The sequence below is a fragment of the Octodon degus genome, unplaced genomic scaffold, assembly GCF_000260255.1.
Source record: "Octodon degus isolate 3935 unplaced genomic scaffold, OctDeg1.0 scaffold00225, whole genome shotgun sequence".
Classification (NCBI taxonomy): domain Eukaryota; kingdom Metazoa; phylum Chordata; class Mammalia; order Rodentia; family Octodontidae; genus Octodon; species Octodon degus.
In genome coordinates, this window is record NW_004524801.1 from 1699648 (window position 1) to 1700175 (window position 528).

Consider the following 528-nt stretch of genomic DNA (forward strand, 5'->3'; position numbering starts at 1 on the left):
GGCGGATCTGCAGACCGCGTGTCGCGACCCTTGTCGACGCCTCCACCGGGGCCTCTGGAGCCGCCATGGTCCTGCTACACGTGAAGCGAGGCGACGAGAGCCAGTTCCTGCTGCAGGCGCCGGGCAGCACCGAGCTGGAGGAGCTCACGGTGCAGGTGACCCGGGTGTACAACGGGCGGCTCAAGGTGCAGCGGCTGTGCTCAGGTGCGACCGGGGAGGCCGAGGAAACCGGGCGATCGGGGCTGCAAGTTGGGCAGGACCGACAAGGATCTCGGGCCAGGGCCGAGGTGCTGAGTTTATGAAGATGTGAAAAGACTGACAGCAGCTAAGGGCGAAACGGGGCCCTGGGTCTAAACAGGCACTTAAACAAACAAAACAGGCGCTTCTACAGACCGAAAAAAGTAGAGGCGAGTCTGGCACCCCCAGCTCGGAGGTGGGCAGTAGGAGGTGCCGAGAGTGCCCAACTATCTGAAGCCAGGATTTGGGGTGCTGTGAGTAGTGGGAGTAGGAGGGAGGCAGAAGACTGGG

The 528-nt window shown here is 62.7% G+C and overlaps 1 protein-coding gene across 1 annotated transcript in view; it reads left to right on the forward strand.

The window, feature by feature from the left end:
- Positions 1–302, forward strand: part of CUNH21orf59 (chromosome unknown C21orf59 homolog) — a 13592-nt gene extending 13290 nt beyond the window's left edge. The window contains exon 6 of the mRNA XM_012517864.1: positions 14–302. Coding sequence (XP_012373318.1) covers positions 14–302 — 289 coding nt within the window. The remainder of the gene's footprint in view (positions 1–13) is intronic.
- Positions 303–528: the final 226 nt, after the last annotated feature.